General features: G+C 36.8%; 1 protein-coding gene across 1 annotated transcript in view; it reads right to left on the reverse strand.

The window, feature by feature from the left end:
* Positions 1-27,164, reverse strand: part of cntn2 (contactin 2) — a 131,403-nt gene that overhangs the window by 52,711 nt on the left and 51,528 nt on the right. Inside the window, exons 4-12 of the mRNA XM_039749084.1 lie at positions 18,531-18,706; positions 14,459-14,554; positions 14,055-14,267; positions 13,543-13,645; positions 12,774-12,955; positions 11,088-11,224; positions 3,911-4,040; positions 3,367-3,517; positions 38-165 (exon numbers count right to left, since the gene is read on the reverse strand). Coding sequence (XP_039605018.1) covers positions 38-165; positions 3,367-3,517; positions 3,911-4,040; positions 11,088-11,224; positions 12,774-12,955; positions 13,543-13,645; positions 14,055-14,267; positions 14,459-14,554; positions 18,531-18,706 — 1,316 coding nt within the window. The remainder of the gene's footprint in view (positions 1-37; positions 166-3,366; positions 3,518-3,910; positions 4,041-11,087; positions 11,225-12,773; positions 12,956-13,542; positions 13,646-14,054; positions 14,268-14,458; positions 14,555-18,530; positions 18,707-27,164) is intronic.

The following is a 27,164-nucleotide window of genomic DNA, read 5'->3' on the forward strand; positions in this document are numbered from 1 at the left end:
TTATAAAGTTTACATAACTTAACAGTAAGAGTCCTACCTCTCACTGAGAGACTGCCAGTGCTGTTGGCTTTGCCCAAGAAATTTTCAGCAAAACAAGTGTACTTCCCTTCATCTGAGCGGCTAATGTTTTTAATCCAGAGGGTCCCATCTGCCTTGACGGTAATCCTGTGGAGACACAAGAAGATCCCTTAAAACTATTAAAATTTCTTAAAAGCCGATTATAAATATTTTTGGTGGGATAAATCTATTACTTCTGCTCTACATAGACTACTCTTAATTCTGATTAGCTAGGTTAATCTAAGTGGAATGAGTTCTATTTCTCCTAGCCCTTTGATGGCTCAGTATTTGATATAATGTCATTAACTACACGCACCATTGCTTTATATAGAGAACAAGGTTAGAGCACAGGATAAAATATACAGATTGAACATCCATTCCTTTAGAAGCAAACCTGCACATTCCTTTTGGGGGTTTGGCTTCAGCAAACAGAATACTAACAAACACAAGTTAGAAAACATTTTTTTTGAGAATCTGGAACAAACTAACAAGGCATGTATCTGAAGCAGAAACCTGGACAACCTTTAAGAAGTGTCTGGATGAGATATTAGGACATCTTAGCTATTAGCTAAATAAACAAGCTTGATGGACTGAATGGTCTCCTCTTCTTTGTCACATTTCATATGTTCTAAAAAAGAGACAGAGAACCTGAGAAGTGTACTCGTGGCCAAATCAATTTCCCAAACCATCTTTTCAGTAACACAAGCCTTCACTAATATTAATCAATATGCGTACTTCAATTTAAAAGTTTACAAGAGATATAAAACATTTTCTGGTTTTTGCAGCAGTGAAACAGGAAAGTTTCACTTGAATATCACTGTAAAACAGTTTAAAAACATTATTTTTTTTTACAAAATGTATTTTATTCTAGCATGATTTTGTTTAAAACTTTAAATATGTGACGTGCATAGATTTCATTTTGAATTTCATAAATATTTGATATATATGTTTGTTAAACACTGAACATTTTAAATATGTTTGCATCATTTATGTTCCATAAATGTCTTTTTAAGCATTATATTGATTTTATTAAAATCAAATAACATACCATACAAGCAAGTCAAGTTTAACAAAACTACATTCGAGGCAAATCAACCCCCAACCATGAGAAAGAGAGCTAGGCCAGCAGAGTAAAACTTTAAGAACATTAGAACACTCTAGACGAGAACAGGCCATTCAGCCTAACAAAGCTCGCCAGTCCTAACCACTTATTTCTTCCAAGAAAACATCAAGTCAAGTTTTGAAAATCTCTAAAGTCTTACTGTCTACCACACTTCTTGGTAGCTTATTCCAAGTGTCTATCATTCTGTCGTAATGTTTGTGTGAAATTTACCTTTAACAAGTTTCCAGCTGTTTCCGCTCATTTAAAAATAACAGTCTTGATCCACTCTGCTAATTCCATTCATAATTTTAAACACTTCAATCTTCTTTTGCTTAAACTGTAAAGGCTCAGCTCTTTTAATCTTCCTTCATAACTCATCCCCTGTAGCCCTGGAATCAGCCTAGTCGCTCTTCTCTGGACCTTTTCTAGTGCTGCTATGTCCTTTTTGTAGCCTGGAGATCAAAACTGCACACAGTACTCAAGATGAGGCCTCACCAGTGCATTATAAAGGTTGAGCAGAACCTCCTTGGTCTTGTACTTCACACATTGTGCTATATAACCTAACATTCTGTTAGCCTTCTTATTGGGTTCTGAACACTGTTGGGAAATCGATAGCTTAGAGTCCACTATGACTCCTAAATCCTTCTTGATTTTTAGACCACCCATTGTGTATTCAAACCTAACATTTTACTTTCTATGTGTAATCCTTTACATTTACTGACATTACATTTCATCTGCCACAAATCTGCCCAAGCCTGTATGTTGTCCAAGCCCCTCTGTAATGATATAATGGATTTCAAATTACACATTAATCCACCTTTCTTGGTTTCATCTGCAAGCTTAACCCGTTTGTTACCTAAATCATTTATATGTATTAAAAATATCAGCGGCCCTAGCACTGACACCTGTGGAGCACCACTCTTAACATTGGCCAGTTCTGATGAGGTTCCTCGCACCATCACCTTCTGCTTCCTGTGTCTGAGCCAATTCTGCACCCATCTAAAAACATCACCCTGAACTAAGGCTAGTAAAAATAAGTAAACAAAAAAATTAATAAATGAATAAAAATAAATAGAATAAATGCTTATTCTAAATGTTATTGAATAAATCCTGTCAGGTTTTAAAAAAGTTTTATACAGATCCTGTAAGTGAGAATTAGATTTTTTCAATTTCAGATAATATACTGTATAACATAAAAATAAAAAGAGGAATAACCTTGGAGGTCAATCATCACCCCGTAAGCGGATAGTAGATGTCACATAGTATATATGTGCCAAATTTCAGGTCAATAGTTCAAATGGAAGTTCATCGGCCCTGACCCCCAAGCGCCTTGTTTTCGGGCGACAGAGTCAAGATGTCCCGGTGGCGCACACTCCCAGGGTTCGCATTCAACCTCCATCAGTAAGCTTAAGTTCCAGTCGGGGTCCTTAAATTATTAATAAAGCACCGCATATAATCAGTTTCATCGGTTTAACAAAACAGGTGATTTAAAATTGATCAGCCACGGTAGCATATTATATAGAAGGATCAGTTACCCACTGACTTAGAATAGGTGACTTAGGATTCTTCCAGTTTGGTTTTCCAATTTAAGCCCATATGTGAGTACACCAAACACAGCTGTTAGTGGATTAGGAGGGATTGTGACGCCAAGGCTGTCTGAAAGGCATTTAAAGATTTTGGTCCAGAATGATGTTAATTTGGTGCAGGCCCAAAACATGTGACCCAGTGAAGCTGGAACTTGATTGCATAAATGTTAAATAAACCTTATTGATCGTAGCCCTTAAATTATTTGTAAGACATTCAGATGAGGTGTGTGCAAATTCAATACTTTTAAAAAATTAAAAGAAAAGTCAATTGGAATACATCATAGACAGGATGCTTACTATATGTTACCTGCTAAATTAAGAGTCTATATGAAGATAGAAGACCCTTTGAATTCTTACAATTATTATATGTTTTTTACCCTAAAATAGTAAAGCCTACCTTAAAGCATTTGCAATGGCAGGGTAACCTATGAAGCCATTTTAATTCCTTAGTTTATAAAACATCTTTCAAAGTACATTTGGCAAGTACAGTATTTAACAAAATTGCAAAATAAAGAAATCAAGCAGTACATGGGCCCACAGAAATTAGTAACATCTGGCTACTTTCAGCCGTCAGTACATGAGCAGACATCACCAGCTGGTTTAGACAAGTATAAAACTTACCTGCTATTGTTGGTCAGCAGTTCTGTTCCTCGGCTCCAGAACACAGTGGCTTTGGGAGCAGCTCTTGGCCGGCATTCAATAATTACCTCTCCACCCCTGGCAGCAGGAATCAAACGGCGCACTGGACTTAATCGGAAATCAGGGGCCTGAACTGAGACCAGGACAATTACGAGTGAGAAAACAGGAGGAGACCCATAGGTAAAAAGGAAAAGACAGAGAGAGAAATTAGGGACAAAGAAGCAAGTCTGACAACAAATAAATCGATTAGGACACACTTGCTGATGGAAAAGCCTGAAAAAATCCTTAGTGTTCTTAGTGTGACTTATAGAGGTAGCAAAACTATAAAAACTAACTAACACATTAAGGTTTTCATTGGGGACTGGAGTGAAGTGGAGTGGACACTCTATGTAGGCTGTATGGCAAGCATGCCTGGAAGATGACTGAGAAAAAAACAACAATCTTTATCTTATTTCTCATCACCTATGTTTCCAGTTAAGTTGTTTTTTATGTGAAAGCATATATATTGTAAATTGTGATATTTCACCTTGAACCCTTAGCTCAGCATTGGCGTAAATGGTTCCGTGTTTGTTTTCTGACACACATTGGTACATCCCAGAATCTTCAAGGATCAGACCAGATATTTTCAGTTCACCACTTGTCACTTCAATTCTATCCTGGAAGAATGGGAATCAAACCATAAAACATACATATTTCTATTACAGAATATGTTTCTGACAAATAGAGTATACTACAGTATTTTTAAACATTTTTATGCTTTTACATTATTATTTTCAATGTCCTGTTAAGATTTCAAAATAGATAAAATCTGTATACAGGTAATATGTATTCTGAACATTTTTAAGTTAAACAAAAATATTTTAAGGATTTCTAGTTGGGTTATGTGAGATAGCATTAAACACTGCAGAAAAGTAAGAATGAAAATCACAGTCAAATCCATCCATCCATCCATTTTCCAGCCCGCTATTTCCTTACAGGGTCACGGGGGTCTGCTGGAGCCAATCCCAGCCAACACAGGGCACAAGGCAGGAAACAACCCCCGGGCAGGGCGTCAGGCCACCACAGACAGTCAAATCTGATTTAGAAATTAAAAAGATTCTTCCTAAAAGATCCATACAGTCATGGATGGAGCTGCTTAGAGCAACTCAACAGAAACTGAGAGAGTATCCTGTTAGGTGTCTTAGTATTTATTTATGAAATTAAACATTAAGTAAACAATTCTGTAGACATACAGCAGAATAGAATACAGCAACACCCATATTATGAAAAATTAAAACCTATGATAATGTTCAAGGTCATGCAGGGGTTATTGCTGATGCACCAAAACTTTAGTGAATGGGGATAAATCTCAGACCTGGGGTCATATTTATAAAACTTGCATATACACAAAGTGAGACTTGAAATGTGTATACACAGTTTTCCATGTAAAACTTGATAGGAGAACTTGTGTATATTTACGGCAATTCTGAATCGTGCAACAATTTGGATAAACTGGGAAATAACAATACCTTTGATCATGTAGGACAATGCAGCCAAACCAGCTAAGTGACAACTCACATGTATCCTAACTCATATCTCATATTAAGTGTGTTAATGTAACAAAAAAAGTGATGAATATGATGCATGGACTCTATTTTAGTTCTGATTAAAGAGGGTCAATGCGTGTACTTCCACTGAAGAACTTTTTTATTTGTTCTTCAGTTTATATAGCCTACTTGTCATTTCTCAGGAGGAAGAATGGGCTCAGTACACAGCCCTGAGGGAAGCCGGTGCTAAATGTGATGGTAAAGGAGCTGTGGGGGCCAATTTAAACAGTTTGTGGGTGGCCAGTGAGAAAATGCTTTATCCAAGTGCAGATTGAGGGGAAAAAATTCAGATTATGCAGCTTAGTATACTAGGGATGATTGTATTAAATGCTGAGCTATAACCAACAAACAGCATCCTTATATAGGTCCCTGATTGTTCCAGATGGCTCATCACTATATGGAGAGCTGTATTGATAGCTTCTTCTGTGCATCTATTTAGTCTATGAGCAAACTGGTGATGGTCAAAGGTGGCAGGGAGGCTGGTTTTAATATGCTGAGCAATAAGTCTTTCCAAAGCTACTGAAATGAATACTAAGCACTTTTTCCAAATATGAATATGACACTTTCTCAAAATTTCATTTGCTGTACTGAAACTGCTGATCAGTTTTAATTTAGCATTTGAACTATTAAACCTGTAAGTTTAATATCATAAGTGAACTTCAAACTCTTCACTTCAGATCTTTAATAAATTCTTCTCTGAGATTTCAACATTCTTGCCAGGTTCTTCTGGATTATTCTTTCTTAAGTATTACTTCTTGTCAAAATTGGTACTTTTTAGTTATTTCAACTCTCTTTGAACAACTTAGAAATGATTAGGATTCCAAAACACACAGTTAAGCAATTAAAGATCTAATTTGCCAAAACCTTTAGTGCTGAAATTGAATTTCCTTTAATATTTTATACGTCACCATAAGTATCTTTTCTTTGCAGAAGCACTATTATACATTCATGTATATAGTAAGGTTGCAGGAAATATAGTACAAGGTATCTGGAAAGTTTGCCTATTCCAATTTTATGCCTGATGGTACAGCTATGAGCTTTAACCTCTACATCAAGTAGCAGTTATCATAATGTAATAATGAAATTACCCAGCAAAATTGTTATGCTATGTTTTAATTTAAATTAAGTAGCAGTCAGAGCCACAGATAATAAACGGTACTGCACTATGAAGGTAGATTTTAATTCTTTTCAGGAAGAATGTGTTTAAAGAGGCATGCTACTGGGGTTGTATATGTGTAAGAAAGAGAGTAATAGTAGGATGGTTTTAACAGATTCACGGGAATCCACTTAAATCTGAGAAATCAAGATGGTGTGCGATAGACAGAGAGAGAAAGAGAGAGAAAGGGTAAGTATTTTAACAGAGGCATCATAATACCAGCTAAAGAGGAAGTCGAAGGACAAAGACGGAGTGAATGGAAGTAATTTAGTAATGCCTTTGAGATTACATGGTCATAAAGTCTCCTCTGCTTGAGACTAAACAGGCTCAATCTCTGAGTCTGTCAATGCATGACATGTTCTTAAGTTCTGGGATGCACTTGGATGTTCTCCTCCGCACAGCATCAAGTGCTGCTATGACTTTTTTGTATTGTGCTGACCAGAACTGCACACAGTACTCCAGATGTAGCCTCACTAGCGTATTATATAGTCTAAGCATAACATTCCTCAATTTATATTCAACAACTTCACATTTTATTTGGCTTTTTAATTGCTTCTGTGTACTGCCTAGAACATGAAAATGTTGTGTCAACATAAATCCCTAAACCCTTTTCAGAGATGGCGTTCTTAGGACAGTATCTCCCATTTTGTTTTTATAATCGATGTTCCTACAGCCAATTTGTAATACTTTGTACTTTTCTACATTTAATTGTATTTCCCAAGTGTTCATTAAGATCAGAAGACTGTCCAAGTCTTTATAAATTGTTTTTGCTTCCTCTTCTGTATCTGCCATTCCACCAATTGTAGCATAATTTGTGAATTTCACAAGTTTAAGGTGGATGAGTTTAAATACTTGGGATCAACAGTACAGAGTAATGGAGATTGTGGAAGAGAGGTAAAAAAGAGAGTGCAGGCAGGGTGGAATGGGTGGAGAAGAGTGTCAGGTGTGATTTGTGACAGATGGATATCAGCAAAGTGAAAGGAAAGGTCTACAGGATGGTAGTGAGACCAGCTGTGTTATATGGGCTGGAGACGGTGGCTCTGACCAGAAAGCAGGAGACAGAGCTAGAGGTAGCAGAGTTAAAGATGCTAAGATATGCATTGGGTGTGACGAGGATGGATAGGATTAGAAATGAGTACATTAGAAGGTCAGTTGGGAGACAAAGTCAGAGAGGTGAGATTGTGTTTGATTTGGACATGTGCAGAGGAGAGATGCTGAGTATATTGGGAGAAGGATGCTAAGGATAGAGCTGCCAGAGGAAGGCCTAAGAGAAGGTTTATGGATGTGGTGAGAGAGGACATGCAGGTGATGGGTGTAACAGAACAAGATGCAGAGGACAAAAAGATATGAAAGAAGATGATCCACTGTGGCTACTGAAATCAGTATCATTAATATCAGTTAGAAAAAGTAATGGACCCAGAACAGACCCCTGAGGGACTCCACTGATGACCTCACTCCATGTGGACCATTTATGGAAATATGAACACATAACTCCAGTTCTTAAATCCTTACATTGGCTCCCGGTTAAGTTTAGGGCAGATTTCAAAATCCTCCTTTTAACATATAAAGCATTAAATGCCCAAGGTTCAACTTACTTGTCTGAACTTATCATGACTTACAAACCTGAGCGCACATTAAGATCTCAAGATGCCGGTCTGCTTATGATTCCAAGGATTAATAAAATAACAGTGGGAGGTTGAGCTTTTAGTTACAGGGCCCCTAAACTGTGGAATGGTCTTCCTGCTTCTATAAGAGATGCCCCTTCGGTCTCAGCCTTTAAATCCCGGCTGAAGACTCACTACTTTAGCTAGTTTAGCATATCCTGACTAGAGCTGCTGATTAACTGTACAGACTGCATCTCTGTTGTTAGTCATTAGCACTAAAACATAAGTAACATGACAGTTATAATTGAATACTATCTCTCACCTATTCTGTTTCTGTTCTCAGTACTCAAATGTGGCAATTGGTGCCACGGCCCACCTGCCAAGTTGTTGGTCTGCCTATGGTAAAGTCATCCCTGATGGAGGATCGCAGGAATCATGGGAAAGAGGGATCCTTTCATCGGATTGGCTGGACCAGCACTGTTTTAGCCATGGAATTGCCAAATGGGGGAGGCAGCTTGATGGATGAGGTCTGCAGGACTCTAACAATATCCAAATCTTATTATGTGATATCATCTACTGTTAAATTCAGCTCTGTACTTCTAAATTTTGTATTTTTATGCTGTACTAAGGATTTGTTCTGTTCTGTGTATTGTATTGTATTGTAAGGGCCCCCTTCTTTTGACACCCACTGCAAGCCCAACCTACCTGGAAAGGGGTCTCTCTTTGAACTGCCTTTCCCAAGGTTTCATCCATTTTTTCCCTACAAGTATTTTTTGGGAATTTTTCCTTGTCTTCTGAGAGAGTCAAGGCTGGGGGGCTGTCAAGAGGCAGGGCCTGTTAAAGCCCATTGCGGCACTTCCTGTGTGATTTTGGGCTATACAAAAATAAAATTGTATTGCAATTGTAAACAAAAATTGTATTGTATTATATTCTCCTCATATCTGTACTCCTTGTCTTCTGCCAGTTAACCAATCTGAGGTCCAGTATTGTAGGTTAGCTCTGATGTCAACAGCTTCTAGTTTCAAAATGAATCTTCAGTGTGGGACTGTGTTAAAGTTTTTTTGAAAGACTAAATAAATTATGTTGTACGCTTTTCTTTTGTCAAATACTGCAGAAGCTCACTCGGAAAAATCAGAAAAACATGTTTGTCAAGATCTTCCTCTAATTAACCTACAGTGACTTTTATTTAGCATATTATTTTCATATAGATACTTTCTAATTTATTTATTACAGTTTCCATTTTTTTTGCATAGCACTGAAGTAAGACATATTGGTATGTAATTACCAGGATCCATTTTGTCTCCTTTCTTAAAGATTGCAGTCATTTTTGTAACCTTACAATCATCAGATACTTCTTCATTCTGACATGACTGCTCAGATGTATCTCATAAGGGTTTTCAGATGATTTCTTTCTGTACAATTGGTAAAATCCTATTAGGTCCAGGGGTCTTCAATGTAACAAGGGATTTAAGTAAATCTGTTAAATCAGAGCTTGTTTTCACGTCTTTACAAATACTTGGGTGAAACATTTTTTTAGTTCATTCATTATTTCCTCCTCATTTTCAATGATTTCTCCTTTTGTGGTCCTGAGATTTCTTGAATTCTTTTTTATCAGCTTTTTTACTGAGGTAGTACTTGCTATTTGTTTAATCTACTCTAGCTATTTTTTAGCGTCTCTTTTGACCTTCTAATGCTTTTAGAAAGGCTCAATGCAGTATTTGATATTCCCTTAAGTCAGAATTATTCAGATGTTGTCTTAAAATTTTTTTTTTGGTCTTTTCGGTTTTCCTTATTTAATGGTTTCCTTATTTATCTATTTTGGCCAGTTTTTCAGTCTTTTTGTTTTATTGGCTTTAGGAATATGCCAATATTGAGCCTGGATCAGAAAACTCAGAAAAGTAACGGCGCTTATCATTAATAGTTGAAGAGTTTTTGAGATAATGTAGGTGCTCTGACACAAGATGGGAAAATTGCAGGTCACATGGGTACTTTTGTAAAGGACTGGGAGAAAGACGCATTACAAGAAAACAAAGTTAAAGTTAAAAGCAGAAAGTCAGAAAACCTTGTGTCAAACCCAGAATGTAATGTTAAACTCAAAGGCATCTAATGGCACTTGAGATCGTAAATATCCAAAGCTTCACACCTGCACAATTTCATTTTAAAGTTTGTATCCAAAATCTGGGACGATCTGAAAGTGTCAGATCCTGAACTTTATACCATTAGACCCATGAGGTCATGAGCTGTGCATCTCCTGTCATTCTACATGACATTATGAAAGTATCTGCTGATAACATTAACCCAAAACAACAGCGGCCTTGGAATTCAAGATGGTATCACACAAAGATGCAAAAATATTTTAACACCTTTGAAACAGTTTTATTCATAAAAAAACCAAGCAGATACCGGAGAAATCCATAATTACAAGAATCAAGAAAAAATAATTTTAAAATGAAAGCAAATTATACCAGAAAAAGGTTTTTGAACAGAAATAGAGTAGTCAGGAGAGGACAAATGAACACGGTGTACTCAAGTATGTATTTTTTATGCATAATGAAAATAATAATTTACTGCTTCAGAATTTTTTATACATCTACAACTTTGACATTTATTGTGAGCTTGCAGTATCGATTTTTGAGAGATATTATTTAGCAAGTCTGCTCAGTAACAGTTAATTTTTAATATTGTAGTTGAAATCTATTTTTTTTATGATCTGCTTATCCTTTGGTTCAAAGAAGCCACTGCACAGCGTGTTATTTATGAGTGTACGTTAATACAGTAATCCATATTGTATTGGATTTTACTCTACATTTTTTTACACACAAACATGAAGCTATACATATTAAATATCAGGACAGCCTAAAATTTCTGTTTAAGCAGTGCTGTTCAAACCACTCAAAAACAAAAAGAACATGCGAATTCCACACTGAGGGCGATCAAATTTGAGACGTCTGAGTAAGTCGTATGGAATGCTAAGGAACTGTGCAACCCACAATGCATCATTTTTAAATTAATTAAGTTACTTTTCACTGAGTAAAGGAATCTATTTTATGTTTATTATAAAATGGCAAATGCCTACAAAAAACAGATATATTTCCACAGACAAATGTAGTCATTATTAAACTATTTCAGCATTATTTTAAAAATATTTTTATCACTGAGTTGTTAATATTTATTTTATTATTTTATTTTAAAAACAGTCAGCCAGCAGGTATTTATACTATTGGTTGTGTCTGTCTGTTCATAACCTTCACACACAGAGAAATTTAACTGAAATACATTATTAGATTTTAGTTTCAAGCTGCTTAAAACCAAGTTTAACGTGGACAGGCTTGTGGACATCTATGTCTTAAGCAGTACCTGTGGGACGAGTGGCTGCCCATTCCGAAGCCATCGGATGGTAGGCCTGGGTTTGCCTGCAGCTACACAGCTCCATCGTAGCACAGAATTGATCTCTGACTCTGTATCACTCATGACATGCAGCCACTCTGGCTGGGCTGAAAGTGGATAAGAAAGCAGGAAAAGGTGTAAAAAACACAAATAGAAATGTAATGATGAAGTCCATTTAGCCATAGGAAGAAACATTATATACCTGTGAAGATCAACATTTATTACTGAAAGTAAATGTGAAGTGGAAACCACAAAATGATGTAAAAGCTTTGACTGCACATGATCACCATCATATACGGTATTACGGTATCCTCCAAAGTTTATGGTCTACTTAATGTACACCAATCAGCCACAACATTAAAAATTCCTGCCTAATATTGTGAAGGTCCCCCTCATGCTGCCAAAAAAGCTCTGGCCTGTTGAAGAATGGACTCAAAAAGACCTCTGAAGGTGTCCTCTGCCATCTGGCACTAAGACGTTAGTAGCAGATCTTTTACGTCCCATAAAGTACAAGGTGAGGCCTCCATGGATTGGACTTGTTCCAGCACATCTAACAGGTGCTCAATTGGATTTAGATGCAGGGTATTTGGAGGTGAAGTCAATACCTTGAGCTCTTTGTTATTATCCTCAGACCATTTCTGAATAATTTTGCAGTGTGGCAGGTCACATTATCCTGCTGAAAGATTACACTGCCATTAGAGAATACCATTGCCATGAAGGGGTGTATGTGGTCAGGAACAAACTATAGGTAGATGGCACGTGTCAAAGTAACATCCATGTGAATGCCAGGACCAAACGTTTCTCAGCAGGACACTGTCCAGAGCATCACATTACCTCCACCCGCTTGCCTTCTTTCCATAGTGCATCCTGCTACCATCTCTTCCCCAGGTAAACAATGCACATACACCTGGCCATCCACATGATCTACAACAAAATGTGATTCAACAGATCAAGTCACTTTCTTTCAATGTCCATGGTCCAGGTCTGAGGGTCACATTCCCATTGTAAGCACTTTTGTCAATGGAAAGGCGTCAGCATGGGCTCTCTGGCTGGTTTGCGGCTACATAGCCCCACACACAGCAAACTTCGATGCATTATGTGGTCTGACACCTTCTTCTCATGGCCAGCTTTAAGTTTTTCTCCATTTTGTGCTACAGTAATTCTTCTGTTGGATTGGACCAGACAGGCTAGCTTTTGCTCCCCATGCACATCAATAAGCCTTAGACGTCCATGACCCTATATTCACTGGTTGTCCTTGCCTGGACCACTTTTGGTACATACTAAGCACTGAATACCTGGGAAACCCCACAAGACCAGCCATTTTGGAGATGATCTGACCCAGTCATATAGCCATCACAATTTGGCCCTTATCACAGTCAATCAGATTCTCACGCTTGACATTTTTCCTGCTTCCAACGCATCACCTTTAGGAATGGACTGCTCACTTGCTGACTAATATATCCCACCCTCTGACAGGTGCCATTGTAATGAGATAATTAATGTTATTCACATCACTTGTCAGTGGCTTTAATGCTGTGGATGACTGGTGTAACTAAATACTAGCAGAGTTGAAATGCTTTTAAGTATTACAATGCCTGCAGTCACACACCATATTGGTAGACCTCACTAGTTACCTGCCCATCAAGATCAGGGTACCTTGTACTGTGATCCGGCCCTGGTAGGTGTCCCATCCCTCTGAGTTTTTAGCCTCACACTCATAGACACCCTCATCATCGAAGCTTAGGTCAGGGATCTGAAGGACAGGCTGATCTGCTGTCAGTAGAGCCTTCGAGGGAAGGGAGCCATCCACTTTTCTCCAGCGTAGCACAGGGACTGGGCTGGAAAGTGGAGGTGGAGGGGAAGCACAGGAGTGTTTATTGGGAGGTTGGCAAAATGATGGTATGGGAATGGGGCATTAGTTTATTTTATGAGTTTCATGATAGGAGCAAACACAATGAGTGGGGTAGGTTTAGGTGGTGTAATGTAAAGGAACAATTCAGGTTTAGAAATAATTACACATGAGGTTGAGGAGAGGTTGAAATGGGTTGGAATGAAATGGAAGGAATAAAAACAGGCATTATATAGAAGGAAAAGAATGGTGGTTGACATCTGTATATTACCTATCATGCTGCCATTTTAGTTTATACTGTAAATGTATTGTAAAACCTAAAAAAATACTTAATTTCCCTTTTGATTTCACTTTTTCCATTAGCACTGAGTGCATGAGGAAGACTTTAAGCAGCTTTCAATGAATAACTAACTATATGAACGAGCAACCATAAAATGCTGTTGTTCTACATACCATTTATTTCCACTATGGCATTAATTGTGAATTTTTGTCATAACATGAATATTAGGTGATAAAAAGACAAAGACTACTCTAACTTTGGTTACATAACAGTGACTTTAGTAGTTATATACTTACTTGCCATAAGCAAAGCATTCCAGTTGAGCAACCTGTCCAGTAAGCGCGTAAGTCTCAGATGGGAAGCGTACCTTGATACTGGGGCTATACTTCCTGTGACTAGCTGTACAAAGAAAAGAAAATCAAAGGCAGACTTGAGGCACTATGCACAGTAAGAAGCTAGGATAATTATCCACAACAAATAATCTTAATTTTACAATAATGTTTGAATTTTCTTCCCATTTGTGTAATTTACCACCTACCAGAGTGTACCATAATTACATTTTCTACATTTTAATAAAAAATCAAACCTAAAGGGATACATTTACATGTGCAGATTTTATCAAAGATAAAAAGTCTAAACGAGTATTCGAACTTACTTGCCTATATTAAGGCAAATTCTTATTTAGCAGACTTGCAAAATTCAGAGTATATGTGACTTGTGCTTAAACTTGCACCACATACTGTATGTAAATGACTGGAATTACTGATTTAATTATGCATGAAATACCAGTAAAACACAAGAATCTAACCATCTGGGTTAACGTTGAGACGTGTGGGTTTGCTAAAGACACTCTTGGTGATGAAATCAATGCGACTCGTAGCAAAGCAGGAATAGGTGCCCACATCGTCAGCTTTCACTTTGGCCAGATACAAGTTCCCTGTGACTTGGGAGATGAAGTGTCTTCCTGTTTCCAACTGCAAGAAGTTGGGGAACTCTTTCAGCAGCCAACGATATGATAGGCCTGTTAAACACAAAATATCACAATGTAAATTTTGCAGAATGCATTTACTGTTTATACATTCACATTTAGAAATCAGAAAAACAACAGTGAAGTACGGTATATTGGTGTTCAGTGGGGTAAATGAAGCCCATATTTTCAAAACCTAGAAATACAATTTAGAGGTTTAGAAAATCAGAATAATGTTAGCTTACTGGGATAGTGCTGGGGAGGATTGCACAGAAGTGTGGCCCCTGCTCCCTCATTCACAGTTTGGGGGCTTCTCTCATCGGGAGAAAACTCATGGAGATCTGAGGGAAAAAGAAGGACAAAGAGAACAGCGAAGTTATTTTAAATCTGATCAGTGCAGACACATGTCAACCACAGAAAGATAATAAGTTGGATTTATTCTTAAGCTTCCCACTTTTGTTCTTTGAAGTGGTGTGTGAATTTTTAAGTTCTAGAGTGTTAACTTTGACATATAGAATTCTAAGTGTTCACACAATTGGTTTCCATCCTAATACTCACTTTTAATATTTGACTTCCTCAACTTGCTCATTGAATGTTTATTTAAAAATTCAGGGATAAGGATTTCATTAACTAATTAAAGCATTTAATTACATTCTAAATCCATTCATTATCTAACCCACTATATCCTAACTACAGGGTCACGGGGGTCTGCTGGAGCCAATCCCAGCCAACACAGTGTGCAAGGCAGGAAACCAACCCCGGGCAGTACATTTTAAGTTATATAAATAATTATAATTTAAAAGTAGATGGTGAAAGTGAGTTTTGGCAGGCAAAGATATTTATGCTTTGTGGAAAAGAGCCATCCATCCATTTTCCAACCCACTGAATCCAAACACAGGGTCATGGGGGTCTGCTGGAGCCAATCCCAGCCAACACAGGGTGCAAGGCAGGAAACCAACCCCGGGCAGGGCGCCAGCCTACCGCAGTACATTCTAAATTATATAAATAATTATAATTTAAAAGTAGAAGGTGAAAGTGATTTTTGGCAGGCAAAGATATTTATGCTTTGTGGAAAAGAGCACACAGCAACTATAAGTGTCACATTTTCTGAATAAGATAATGTCATTAGAGTGCGAACAAATGGTTGAATAATATTGTACACTTTAATTCAGGTAAGTGTTTGTCTAGTAAGTGCATTTGTGCTCAAGTGAGTCGCGTTAGCTACCAAATGAACATTCACGGCCAAAGTCCGTCACTCGTCACTCCAGACAATGGTGCTTCGTCTTGGGTTCAGTGGCCAGGACAGTTGCTTTTCCTTCTCAGTTCTGAGTATAGAACTGAAGTTCACTTCCTTGGTTGGACAGGGAAAATGTGATGGCTGTGTGAAATTAACCCTGTTATATTGGTGCTATGACATGAACTTGTCAGGCTGGTGAAACGAGAAAGCCACAGAGGATGAAGTTCAGCACGCGAGAGTATTAGGTGTAGTTGATTGCAAGATCAGCAATTGCAGTCAAAAGCTCATTACATAAAGAAGCTCAAACATCCTTGCTTATTGTATTATTCATGCATTGGTTTGGCTCAAAACTTCATTATGTTTTCTAATTGAGGAATATACAGAGCAAACAAGACACTGCTGTTTGTTCCTTGCTTTACTGTACCAGTTACCCACCACTGCCTACTGGCATGTGCTTAACATGGTTTGGTAGATCAACCTAAACTACCAAATTAAATATTACTGTCATCAGTCCAATGTGGCACCTCTGCACCTTTTCCTCAAAAGTAATCACTAATTTGTTTAAAGAGTATTTTAGTATATTTACCTCGTATTTGGTGAATTTATAACTTTGATCCACATTGAATGCTGCACAGTGCTTTTCAGAGGCTATACTCCATGTGGACTCGACATTTATAACAACTTCTATTACTTTCATTAATTAACCCTTACAAATCTTTACAATGAATGAATAGTTTCAACTTTAGATTAGGTATTGCAAAAAGATCTACACATAATGAATAAATGATTTCAAGAAGTGTAAAGAAGCATCTTTTAATGCTTGTTAATGACCTATTAATGAAAATTATAGAGATACTAATATATCAATTGTCATTTAATGACATTTACAACTCTTTGAATGTACATGAACTAATAATCTGTTAAGTATTACATAACATTTTTCATAATGACTTATTAATGAGCATTACTACAAACTGTTTTCGTATTCTGCAATGATTCATTAAGCTAAACGACAAATGAGACAGTTACAAAAGCATGGCTATGACCCAGAAGCCGAAGCTAATCTTGTTCAGTCTATGTTAGACACATTACTATAACTCAAAAGGCAATAGGTTCACTATTTAATTCTGTTAAATTCTCCCTATAAGTTCAAAATCAAGAGTAAATGACTTTATTATATGCAACAGAAATGTAGCAGTTTTATAAGACAAAAGCCACAGGTCAACAATTCTTGGACTTAAACCTACAACCTCACACTGACCATCCAACTGTCAAGCAGAATGTTAGGCAGCCAAAATGGTCAACCAAAATAAAGGAACATTGCTATAGTCACGTCTAGATTAAGGCTACCTACACACTACTATATTTTCATTCAAAAATGGAGTTTGTAAACAAAAAAGCATTTTCTTTTTTTTTTTTATTGATTTTAATTGGAAGCAGATAACATTCAATACAATCAAGTCAAACTTAACAAAGCAAAATCCCCAAGCAAGAGAAATAGAAGAGAGCCAATGACCAAAGCCACTCTATAAAACCAACAAGAAAGGAAGAGTATTGTTTTCCCTGAAATGGAAGCTTATTCTAAAATGTTATTAATTAGAACCTGCCATATTTTAAAAAAGTTTTGAAGAGATCTGAGAGGCATCAAAATGGCAGTACCAGTTGCGATTATAAAACTTGATAAAAACCATCAAGTGGGTGTTCAAAAGAAATGCATTAGAAATGGTTTCAAAAACCTCACATTGACATTACACAATGAACGACACGGCACCAAAATTCTTGGCACAAATCATACATTATGGGGCTTTGATATTCGTTCGTATTGACAGCTTGGAGCTTGTTGATCCCTAATGATGATAGGGCTTATCGATTTCAAATGACACTATAGGTTTTGCGTGTGGTCCGGGCCCTGGGAGAGTACACACGCTTTCAGGCCCCACCTGCAGCCTGGTACTCATGACAGATCCTCTAAGTGAGATTTCGAATTTTTCCAATTGCAAATAGTATTGAACATCAGTTACCCACTGACTTAAAAGTGGTGGGGTGAAATTCTTCAAATAGAATTAGGTGAGAGGTGACGAAAATTGTTCCTGATTTTGGGAGAAAAAAGTCATATTAGATATAATGTTTTAATAAAAATAACCTATATAAATAAAATTGTAAGCCACTTGGATGTCTGTTTATTGGCTCATTAATTACACAATAATGTTTGACCCAATGTTTACAAAATTGTATATGGGCCTTGCTATTGGTTCAACTTAAAATATAAGCTATATATGTCACAGAGAAGTGTTATAATGGGGAGTCACCCAAAAACCAGTGCCGATACATGGACTACAATTCCCATCAGGCAGCTCGGATTGTGCTATGCCTAATGATGTCATCAGTACGCACAAAGTCTTCTACTGGGAAAAGTGTAATCTTAAAAACCTATATAAATAAAACTGTAAGCCTTTTGGATGTCAGTTTGTTGGTGCACTAATCATGTAAAAAAGTCTGAATCAACTTTAAGAGAATATTGCATGTGCCTTACTGTTACTTAAAATAGGGCTATATTTGTCATATCGGAGAGGAAGGTTATAATGGGAAGGAGGCACCCAAAAACTTGTGCTGACGCATGGACTACAATTCCCATCAGGCATCAGGAGTGCGCTATGCCTGATGGTGTCACCATCCCGCACAAAGTCTTCTACTGGCCAAAGTGCAACCTTGAAAGACCACAAGTACATACAGCGTTTTGTTCTCAACTAATCTGGATAACAGTTTCATTGTCTTGCTGGATTTACAGCTTTTGTCTCATTATGTGTTGTGTTAGGCCATTTTGAATTTCCCAAAAGAAAGTTTCTCCCTGTTTATTTATATCGGCAATTCCAGGTAAGTTGTCCTGTTAACTAAAAGTTTACCGTTTACTATTGACTAGGTGACAGTTCTGTTCAACTGCAAATTATTAAACAATTTTCACAAAAGTATTTAGGTCTTTCCTAAAGGAAAACACAATACATCCATTTACATTGACACATCTTTCAAGGATGTCACCATTGCCCACTCACTTTTGAATATTCCAAGTTACTAACACTTACAGCCAAATCGCAGAACTGCCTCCTTGCTGATGATTGTGCCACTTGGATTGCTGGCAAGACATTGATAAGAGCCGCTGTCTTGAGCCCGTAGAGGGTTGGTAATGACCAGATTCCCAGCTATTAGAGTGTAGCGTGAATTGGAATCCAAGTTCAGTTGTGTGCCATTTATTTTCCACCTGAGGAGAAGAAGTCATAACATAAATGTTAGCAGCTGACCTTTAAATTGATATTTTCAACTTGGAAATGTAGTGTTTGATAAAAAGAGTGACATCCTTCATTGTAACCAATTTGAAACATATGGCCAACAAAATGAATGAGGTAAGGAGTTCTATATTGACACCTGTCTCCATATATACTGTAGAATTTCAATACATAGACTTAAGTAGTTGAGCTATTTTTGATAAATAACTAAGGCTGAAGTTTTATGAATAATAAGGTTTTCTAGCTTTCCACCCTACAACTACACACACACACACTCAGTACTCTTTATGACCTTTTCTGAGCTCTTGTGCACCCCATTTCACCACTTTGTCTACAGATTTCAACCTTCTGCTGGTCCTGCGTCTCACTTTGAGATGCCTGAAAACAACTGTTATGAGGCTGCTACATGATGAGGAGGCTCAATGTCTTTAGGCAGGCTTTATTTTAAAATTCAAGTGCTTTCTTCTTTTGATTTCTTCTCTTTGAGTTCACTTCAGATCTCTTTTCACTTTATGAGTGCCCCTTTATCTTACTTGTCCTTCTACCTTTTTTTGATTGTGACATTCAGTTCAACTTACTACTCCATAACTTGCAAGTTTTGATTCCCATTTACTTCTCATTTGCATTGTTGAACTTGTTCCCATTTGTCTTTAACCAAATGTGAACCTGGGACAAGCTCAGGTTATTTGAGTCAGTCATACTCATAGTTCAGTTTTAATAGCATCTGTTCTTACTACATCAGATTGCAAAGTAGCACTCCATGCTCTTAAAAACCTTGCTGTCAAATGCAACCAAGAGTAAAGGCACAAGAGGAGGGGAAACATGGCCTGGGTGGTGCAGGGCTGACAACTGTCTGACAACGTGTGAATCTTTTTTATTATCGTACTGTTGTAACTATCCTGAGAAGACATGAAAGTAACAATTTCATGAGAACAAACTTGAACTTGAACTTTATTTTGCCATTTTTAAATTGGTATACACTTTAATAATGACCAAAAATACTTTATTTTAAAGGATTATAACAAAATACTATAATCCTGAAAGATTTAGGGCAACTTGATCAGATTGCAGGTCTGGAAAATGTGGATGGGTAGATGGGGATTGATGCAGAATGGGTGTCACCATTAAGCTTTCCTTAGAATGCTGCTGTTCTTTCTTTCTTTCTTTCTTTCATTTGCATTCATCCCATCACAACTCATCAATCGCTGTTACGTAATCTTTGTCTAACTTGATTTCATTGTGAGAGCAGTGCTGTTGGGAAGATAAACACCGTTATATTACTCCTCTATCTTTGAACTGTCTGACTTTTGTTTCAGGTATAATAGCAAGAGTAATGCTGATCAGCATTATGTTATGTATGTTTTTTGTATGTTTTTGATTTTTACAGACTTTTTACAATAAATATTATAATTCTTGCAAACTTTGTTAAAAATAATGGAAGAACTACATTTATTTATTGCACTTTTATTATTACTACCTAACTTCAGTGTTTATCTAAACCACAATCTCCAACATCCGAGTCATTTTACAACCAGATTTGTATTAAAAACAGGGTTGCGGGGTCTGCTGGAGCCTATCCCAGCTAGCAAAGGGTACAAGGTAGGAACAAACTGTGGCCAGGATGCCACTCCATCGCAGGGCAAACACACACACACACACAGACTAGGGCCAATTTAATGTCTCCAAAGCTCCTAACCTGCATTTCTTTGGACTATAGGGGGAAACCAGAGCAAACGGAGGAAACCCACACAGACAAGGGGAGAACCCTGGTCTCCTTACAGCGAGGTAGCAGTGCTACGACTGTACCCCTGTGCTGCATCAACTTCCAATCTACAAAAGTTTAATAACTGCTAGAATCCATTCTCATTGTAAGTGCTGCAGACAAACACTTCATGTAAATTTTGATCAATCTTTTTGTTGAATGCATTTGGATTATCCATTCAAGGGAAACTACTGCAACTCCAAAATAATTAACCCAGAGGTGGTAAGAAGTTATTGTTTTGCAGATTACAAGTAAGTTTCAAGTTGTTTCACTCAAGTCTTAGTTTAGGTCTCCCGAGTCATGATGGGCAAGTCTTGAGTTAAGTCTCAAGTCACGACAAGTACGTCTTTAGTCATAGTCTTAAACTTCATGTCCCAAAATTTGTTTCAAGTTCACCAAATTGAATGCCATGTATTACTTTTACTATTACAGTTTCCAACGTTTTAATACTTGGGAAAACAAAAGAAAAAACAATATGCATATACAAATGTAAAATTAAACCATTTTCAAGTACCACCACTGATCATAGCAATAAAATAAAGTTATTCAAAACAATGAGGATATATTATCTCACAGGGCTATGATGCCTTGCATTTACAAAAGATCAAACTGGCCAGCATTCATTTGGGCAGTCTGGAAGAACAATGTAGCATCCTTGGAGCAGCATGGAATGGATTGCTTGACTAAGAAATTCATAAACTTCAAAAGTAACATTAAGTAAACTAATTGTTTTATGCATTTTAATAATGAAAAAATAACCTTTATCTCACTAAGCACCAGATGCAGAGGAGGAAAATCATTCTCAGTGTTTCCCATGACTGATTAAAGTAGTGATGGTCCCGTTTGAGAAGATGACAACATTCAGGACTGATTAAGTGGAGCTTAATGTAACCCAGCTTAATTTCATTGCTTTCTGGCACAAGAAGAATTGTGCACGTTGGAAAGCGAGAGATGCTGACACGGGATGCTTATTTATCATTTTTATCCTTCCCCTTTTCAGCTAACTGTGCATTTATTTTTCCAAACTTAATCTATTTTCTGACAAGTTCTTTTCTGTATGAGATGCCACTGTGCCATGTTATTGAGGTTAGACATATCATGCAGATCTGTTTGTCCTTTTTTAACAATGACCTTCTTGGTTTGAGCGGAGTTGACATTCCTTTCCTGAACAGTCAAACAGTTTTGTACACTCAATAGACATAATCTAAAATATAAAATATCAACAAATAAATAGCAAGCTTTGATAAAGTTGAAATGACTGCCTTTTCACAATTACTAAACTATCGTTTAGCTGTGACTTACCCTTAGCTTGCTAATACTAATTACTACATAAACTAAAGTTACTGTTGTTTGTGTAGCCTCATGTTATGTTCCATATCTCTCTGAGATTTGTTTCCAAAACATGTTGTGCATGTTGCAATTCTTTTACTGTTAACAACTTTATAATCTTCATTTAAATACTAACACGCACGAGTGTGGGCTAGATCTCGAGTCATCCCAAGTCATAAGTTGGAAGTGGAAGTCCAAGTGGAAGTCATTGCTCTTGAAGGCCATGTTGAGTCTTTTTTTATTCTGTTAAGTCAAGTCTCAAGTCCAAGTCATGTGACTCAATTCCATCCCTCTGGTATTAACTGCTTGTTTCTGGTTATGCCACAATATCACTGTGCACTTGAGTCTTTCTCTATTTTGTTGCAGACTTTAGGTTTAGGATCATTATATGTTTTAGTTAATTCACTTTTACAGAAATAAAGCTATTTCTTTAATGATTATCTTTCTTGAGGACCAAAAGTATCCTTGGTGTATCAAAATTCAAAAACTGAACGTCAAACTGAATTAGTTTGTTATTGTGATATGCAATGGTGGGATAGTTGTTTAAAGTTGGCTCTGATTCACTAAAACATTATTGTTCTTATGTTGATTTTAAAATCCCAGTGTTGGGGGTTCTGAAAGTTGAGAATACACTTTATGAGAAGCACTTGGGAGTCTCAGTAGACTCTACAATATCCATATCCAGTCCTCAGAAGCAATGATGGAGTCTAATGGAATGTTAAGCTATATAGTACACCACGCGAAGCACAAATCAAGGTTAAGATATACACTTAAAAAACTATACTATTGGGCCTCATGTGGGATATTGTATACAGTTCTATTCTCCAAAACCCATAATGATAAATCTACAATTGTAGAAAATCTCGACTTGAGCATTTTCATGACTGCAAGGTGTAAGCTCTGAGGAATGACTGTAAGAGTTGGATTTCTTCTGAAGAAAACAGAAGTTAGAATGAGACATGAAGGGGAAAATTATGCAATAAATTACCAAGGAATTATTACAGTGGATTACAGTTGTTACATTAACATGGGTCCATGAACAAGAACATTCATGCACAGATAAAGATATTTTTCAAAAGTTAGGTGAATGGGATTGATGACCTACGTTAGACTGAAATGCTTGTTCTTATTAAAATTATTCTTATATCGTTATCTGCAGAGCTGAGATGTAACCCTTAGGTTCCTAAAATGGATAACGCATAAACATAGGCTGCACCTTCATATCTTTCCCTTGAAACTCATGAATGAGACAGGAGAAAAGCTGCATCATCAGAGTCCATCACTTACATTAGACATGTCAAGTATGCAAACTCTCAATAGATAAATACATGTACGTGTACCAAAAAACACACTTTTCTTTTCACATTGTTTTAAATTACATAGAATACAACAGAATAATAAAAGAAAAGTTTGGTATTTTTCAAGTTTAAAGTATTTCTTCACAATCATGGCATATTTTAGTTAGTTTGCCACATTAAACTGTATATTTTATAAATTAAAAAAAATAGCTAGCTTGCTTTTGCAATTTACAATGGAGCTAATAGGTACCGGGTTAACATTGTGAAGAAAAGTCTTAAAACTTTCCTGAATATGTCCACTTTGAAGTATCAAAGATTTGTTTCTAAGGTGTGTTTGTGACAAAAACATAAATTGGAAATATCAAATTTTATCACAGATTCTTGGTACTATTATGTCAAGTTAAGAATATGTTTCTTGTTTGCTTCTCTGTTTGCGGCGGTCATCATGGATAGAGTTATGACAACCTAGACCCTCAACCACAGACTTAGATAAATGCCCAGTAGCAACGTTCTGGTGAAAACAGCACAAAGAAGTTTCACCGTAATTTGTAAACACTACATTTAATCTAAACTGAACTGATTACACTGTACTATAATTTTAATAGAAGCCTTACAATTTTGAAAACGCCAAGTGAATTGCACATGGCACTTTCCAATAAAACGATAAAAAATACTCAGAAAATGAAAAAGGCAGAGCGTGTGATAGACCAGATTTAAGTGCAACAAACCAATTATCACATTTTCATATGGATGGATATGGAATTAAAAGAACTGAGGACAAGTTTATGAGTAAGTAAATTCATTGATACTCTCTGGTATCACTCAATCCATAAACAAATGGAGAGAACAAACCTACTTCATGTAGAACCTGTTGCTGTGAGGCAGGAATGACAGCTCGGCACTACTTCTTTGCCTATGTTAAAACATCTGTACAGAATATACTAAACTTAAACCTGAAAAAGCTTAGGTAAAATGACATTGATACAGCAGCCACATGTTTGAGTGCTTACCCAGTGATTGAGTGCTCAACGATTGTTGGGATAGGATCCAGCTGCCCCACAACTCTGCCATGGATATACAGGTTAGCTGGATGGATGGATGGATGGATGGATGGATGGATGGATGGATGGATGGATGTATTGTTTGTTTAGTTCTAGTCACTTGACTGCATGCTACATGTGTGCTCAGTATTCTTTCTCACTGAAGCAAACTTGTGCATTATCAATCAAGAGGCAGCAGGCAATATCTTTATGAAATAAACAAATAAGTTTCTCTACAGTGAAAGAACATAAGTGTGACTTTTATCAGTTATTAGTGCCTAGTTGACTAGAGAATGGAAACAGCAATTCACATATGGGTATCAGTATTCAATGTCAATAATGGCTCTTGATTCTCACTTTCCAAAGTGGATCCACTTGCTGGTCCTGAGGGTACACAACTGTTAAAATGTTTGCCTCTCACAACAATGGTTTATGTTTTGCTTTTTTTTCTTCTTAAAATGACATGGACGTGCTGTTTTGCAATATGTGTGTAATCTCAATACTCAATAATAGTTTTGGTTTGAGAAATGGAAGAATTTAGTTATTTCTAAGGCTTTTCCTTACAATGTAACCTCAGTACCAATCACCTTCATTATAAAATGCAAGAGTGGGCTATTTATTTTTTTTTTAATTTATAATATATACTTACCTTTAGAATGCAGTTTCTAGTGGCAAATTAATATATACCATGATTGTAAAGAAACAACTTCAATTGAAAATGCCAAGCTTATCCTTCAATAATTAAGGATTACCTTACTAACTGTAAATATCCATTTGCTGCATTTGCTTTAGTAGGTCCTTTAAATATTAATTAATCTTTAGTTTGCCGTTTTGTTTTCATTAGAAATTACTATTTAGCTAGCTGAAAAGGGTCCTCTTCAGGAGCTGCTGTGGGGGAAATGGCAGTGTCAATAAATAAGAAAATGATGATCTGCACAAGTTATTACCAGCAAGTTTAGAGGTGGAGACTCGACTTATATTAAATCCAATAACATATACTGTAAAATACACTTCTCCATATATTAATGTATGAAGCATATGTCAAATGTGTTGTCACACACATGCGATTGGGAGGCAGTGAAAGGGTCTGAATAATTATAATTCTACGTCAGACCAGGGGGTGGCAAGGTGCACTGACTTTCTCTCTCAATCCTCTGCAGACCATCCATGGGAAATCACACACGGTTCCAGCCCCACTGATGACATCACTTCCTGTCGCAGCCTTTAAAGCCACCATCTTTACAACCTTAAGATCAGTTCTATTTTGGACTGAACACCTCACAAGCTAATTTACCCATTTGTAACCAGGGCACAATATACGGGTGGGTGTCCCAAACCTTTTTGATGTCTTTCGACTCTTATTATGACAGTGTATACACCCATTAAAAATTTCAGGTTAAATGAAATCAGGACAAATACAAATAAATCTTTCTATAATAAGATACTGCATTATAATGAACAATATTTTATTGGAAACAAATGGATCAGTTTTATAGAGAATAATTAAAAAATATCTGCAGGAGACATACAGTAGGTGCAGGAGACATAGTAGTTTTGTTACCATACATCTTAAAGATATGGATGTTATCTATAAATATTTTGCATATGCACAGATGGCGTCTGCTTTCTTGGCTCACTACTTTAGAAAATAAGTTACCTTTTGTGAGGTAGAAACCCCCCAACCCAGAAGAACAGCTTGTTTTACATAAATCCTTTCAGCTTTCTGGCAGGCAAAAGCCATACATCAGCAGCAGCAGTAGATGCTGACTCTGCAGAACATCGGAGGGAAGCACAGTGGAATCATTTTCACTGATTTCTTTTTATAGCATGATTTCTCTGCAAGATAAACGTCAATTAATTTGTTTCTCTTTTGATCCTTTCCCAATACGACACCATGAAGGTGCATCATCGATTCATTACCTGTGTCCATTGTGATCAAAATAGTTTGTCTGATGGGTGTTTGAAACACAAAACTCATAAGGTTCTTGAGTATCATATTCAAATGTTCAAACTGCTTCAGAAACTGCTTGGCTCACACTAGACATTGTGACCACTCAAATGTATGCCGACACCCATTTAAATGGTGTCTTCGTGATTGCCTTGCTATACTGTTCACTCTTCAAGACACCTGAAATACCGCCTTCCAAGCTGTATTCGCTTATTTCTCCCATGACCATTCAATCTCCTCCAAGTCTACTGGTATTTAGAAGCCTCTTGAAGACACATCTCTTTGCAACATATCTTAAGACTACTTAGACATTTTGTTATCCACCTTGAAATCTGAAGCTAGACTCATCTATCATGTTTGATATTGTTTAAGTTTTTTTCACTTATCCTGGAGGACTGTGATAATACACCTCTTGCTTCAACTTTAAATTTTTCTCTGTTTCCTATTAACCCATATTTTCTAATCACCGCAATTATATTGAATTGTATGCATTATGGTTTTCTTATTTAAGGAATGCTGCTTGTAGTATTATTTACTGCATGGGTTATCATTTTCCCAGGTATTTACAGCTGCAGCTGTTATGGTGTGCTCTAAATTCATCTTGTATTGTGCCCACTGTAAGCAGTTGACCTATATGAGAATCCTGCTCTAATTCCCAGCTGACTAAGTTGCCTTATTGTCATTGGACGATCTAAGTTTTTGGGTGGGGTTTTAATATAAAATAAGCTTGTTTAAGTTCAGGATTAGAGAGGGAAAGGCAAGCACTTCTGTTTAACAGAGCAAGATTAACAAATTAGGTCTGAAAGTTTTAGCTATTGTGTACTTTCAAACTTCTGCTTATGTTGTTTTTAAGTGGCCTGTCCAGGTTGTACATGTATCATGTGTAAACATCACTCCCAGTAGATTAATTATCCATTTACTTTTTATAATGCTACTTATTTTAATGTTTTGTGTCTGAACCTTTTTAATCCAAAGTCCTCTTCTAAGTTGGCAAACACACAGAGCAGCAAAGGCATTCTTGGAGTTTCTAAAACAAATCTTTCTCTTTTGGATGGT

Source organism: Polypterus senegalus, chromosome 3, assembly GCF_016835505.1.
Source record: "Polypterus senegalus isolate Bchr_013 chromosome 3, ASM1683550v1, whole genome shotgun sequence".
Classification (NCBI taxonomy): Eukaryota; Metazoa; Chordata; class Cladistia; order Polypteriformes; family Polypteridae; genus Polypterus; species Polypterus senegalus.